Source organism: Lipotes vexillifer, unplaced genomic scaffold, assembly GCF_000442215.2.
Source record: "Lipotes vexillifer unplaced genomic scaffold, Lipotes_vexillifer_v1.1 scaffold225, whole genome shotgun sequence".
Taxonomy (NCBI): Eukaryota; Metazoa; Chordata; class Mammalia; order Artiodactyla; family Lipotidae; genus Lipotes; species Lipotes vexillifer.
Window position 1 is genome coordinate 2,057,712 of NW_006787630.1, and position 2,721 is coordinate 2,060,432.

The 2,721-nt window shown below is 64.3% G+C and overlaps 1 protein-coding gene across 1 annotated transcript in view; it reads left to right on the plus strand.

The window, feature by feature from the left end:
- SBNO2 (strawberry notch homolog 2) overlaps positions 1-2,721 on the plus strand; it is a 44,505-nt gene that overhangs the window by 15,576 nt on the left and 26,208 nt on the right. Inside the window, 2 exon segments of the mRNA XM_007460394.1 lie at positions 1,665-1,738; positions 2,334-2,442. Of these exon segments, the coding sequence (XP_007460456.1) occupies positions 1,665-1,738; positions 2,334-2,442 (183 nt within the window).

Consider the following 2,721-nt stretch of genomic DNA (forward strand, 5'->3'; position numbering starts at 1 on the left):
CAGGAATGTCATCTTCCTTCATCAGTTTGCACGTGGCCTAGTAAGCTTCTGGCTAATCTCCCAGGGCCTGCTCCTTCCCAGAAGAGGGCCAGCCTCTCTGTCTCCAGGCAGGCTCTGATTGGCTAGCTGGGGTAGGGGCCCATCTTTGGACCAATCTGGTCCCACAGGCCTGCCCTCTGAAGGTGGAGTCACCCCTCTGGCTGCAAGTGTAAAATCCCAAGGAAGGCTCTGATTGGCTGGCCATGCTGTATCACCCCTGTGGGGTGGGGCTGGATGTCCTTGGTTGGCAGCCTTGCCAGAGCAACGTGCTGGGGGAGGAGGTTGGGGCGCTGGGTAGACAAAGTCATAAGGGATCCTCCCCAGCCTGAGGCCTCCCCAGCTTGAGGCCTCAAACTCCTCAAGGACCTGGGGGTCCCCTGGTCTGGGAGCTCCACAGGGACCGCCCCAGGCCCAGTCTGGGTGCAGGTGGAAAAGGTTGGTGAGCAAGGGGCCCCTTGGCCCCCACTCCCCGGCTGCCCCCTTCTGGGCCCAGACTAGAGCCTGGACTGGCCTCTAGTGTGGAGGCCAAAGGGCCTCTACCAGTCGATACCGTCTCACCACATCTCCTTCATGCCTCTTCTCTGAGCTGGACCGTGGGGAAGCAGGTGGGGCCCTGTGGGCAGCCCAGGGCTGGGGGCACAGTGATGGAAAGTGGGGCTGGCAACCCCCTTGGCAGAGAGGGGCGGTCCCGGCCCCCCAGGCTCGTTTTGGGCCGGTACTAGGTCAGTGAGTCCTGAGGGGCGGGCCTTGTGTGGCCAGGGCTGACACAAGCGGGCACGGCAACTGCAGCCAGCGGGCCTCCCTGATGGAGTTTCACGTGGCCAGCGGCCCGTTTAGGGCAGGGACGCAGCACCCCAATTCTACAGAGGGTGTGAGTGTCCACAGCCCTACCCCTTAAGCCAGTCCTGGCACATGCTGCCCCTGCTAACCTCGGGCTCACCTTCCAGCCACCCTCCCTCCCCCTGGTGTTTCCTAAAGCAGGTTCTCCAGAACCCCTGCCTGTGCCTCACTCTTGGGCCACACGGGCTTGGACTCTGGGAGCTCTGAGAAGGCTGGGCTTCAGACCTGCCTGGAGGGGTTGGGCTGCGAGAGTCTGGCTGGGACAGGGCCGTCCACGGTGCTGGTGGGAGCCCCTCACCCCGGCCTCGGCCCCCGCCCCTCTGAGAAGCGCCCTGCCCTTCTGCCCCACCCGCTGGCAGGCTTCACGTCTCGCTTATGGGTGCTGGCTCACGAGGGACTCTTACTGTCTTGTTTTACACAGGGTCCCCTCCTCCACTTTCTAGAATGCAGGCGTCCAGCCTCCCCAGGCCCTGCAGGGATTCTGGGGGCCCTGCCCATCCAGAGTCGCGGCCATGCCCGCCATCCCCTCCCCGGCTGGTCCGCAGACCTGCTTGTGTGCTGACCAAAGCATTCCTCTTCACCACAGCCCTCTGGGTGGGTTCTTCTGTGCACACAGGGAAGCCGAGGCACCGGTGACCCAGCTGGGAAGCCCCTGGGCAGGCGGGCTCAGTGCTCCCTGGAGCCTGCTCCAGGGCAGTGCAGTGGCGTTGGGGGAGGGATGGGGGGGGAGGGCCAGGGACCCTGCCCTCCTGTCCTCTCCCCTGACGCCCGCCCCTCTGTCTCAGAATGCCATGCTGCATTACCCCTGGTGGAACAGCTTCTCGCCCACGCCATACCCAGCCTTCTCCAGCGAAAGCCAGTAAGTGCCCAGCCCCACTGTGTCCTGCTGGGGGTTCCCCCCTCACAGGGGCTTCGCTATGCCTCCTCATCCTGCAGTCATGGGCTAAAGAAAACTAGAGCTGTCAGTCAGGGGGGCTGTGGGCCAGGCCCTGGCCGCATGGGGAGAGCTGAGACTGACCTGCTGTGGTCTGTCTAGCGAGAACTCTCCAGGGAAGAGGGCAGAGGTAGTGGGGACGAGGGGGCTAGGAAGGGCTATACTGTTGGGGGGGACACCAGGTGGTGGTGAGAAACTTCAGGGGTGAAAGGAACCGGGAGGACAGCTTCCCCATGGAGGGCATCAGCAAGCTGGGTTTTGAAGGGTAAGTAGGAGTTTGCCAAGAGAGCACGCCTGGTACCAGGCCAAGGAATGGCCCATGCAGAGGGCACGGAAGCACACGTAGCCAGAGCCTCGAGGTTCTTCTGGGGCACCGTGTCCCGAGACATGGGTGTGTGGGCCCCTCCTGAGCGGAGTTTCTGAGGCGCCGGAGTTGTTCCTGCCGGCCTGTCCTGCACCTGGGGTGGGCAGGCAGCACCCCCGTCACGCCTGCTGGCTCAGCTTCCTTCTCCGCCTCCAGCCAGTTCATGAACTCCTCCTTCATTGTGGGCCAGCCCTGCGTGGACACCAGCTATGGTCCTGCAGCCGCCACCCCCAGCTTCCCGCCAAAGAGCAGCGACTTTCCTCAGGTAGGAGACCTCAGCTGGGCCGTGCCCCGCGTGGGGTGTCAGTGCTTGGGGACTGGGCTTGTTTGGGGCACGGGCTGGTGTGACTTCCCCACAGCAGACGGGGGCACCGGGTCGGAGGTCACATAACCGAGGCTGGGGGCCCAGCTGCGCTTCTGCCCATCTGCGGTTATGGGGCCACATCTCGAGTGTCCGATTGCCTCGCCCAGACCTGCACTTGCTCCATCTGGGTGCCCTAGCGCCTTGGCAGGGTCCATGTTCCTGGCGCGCCCCCCCCCCCCC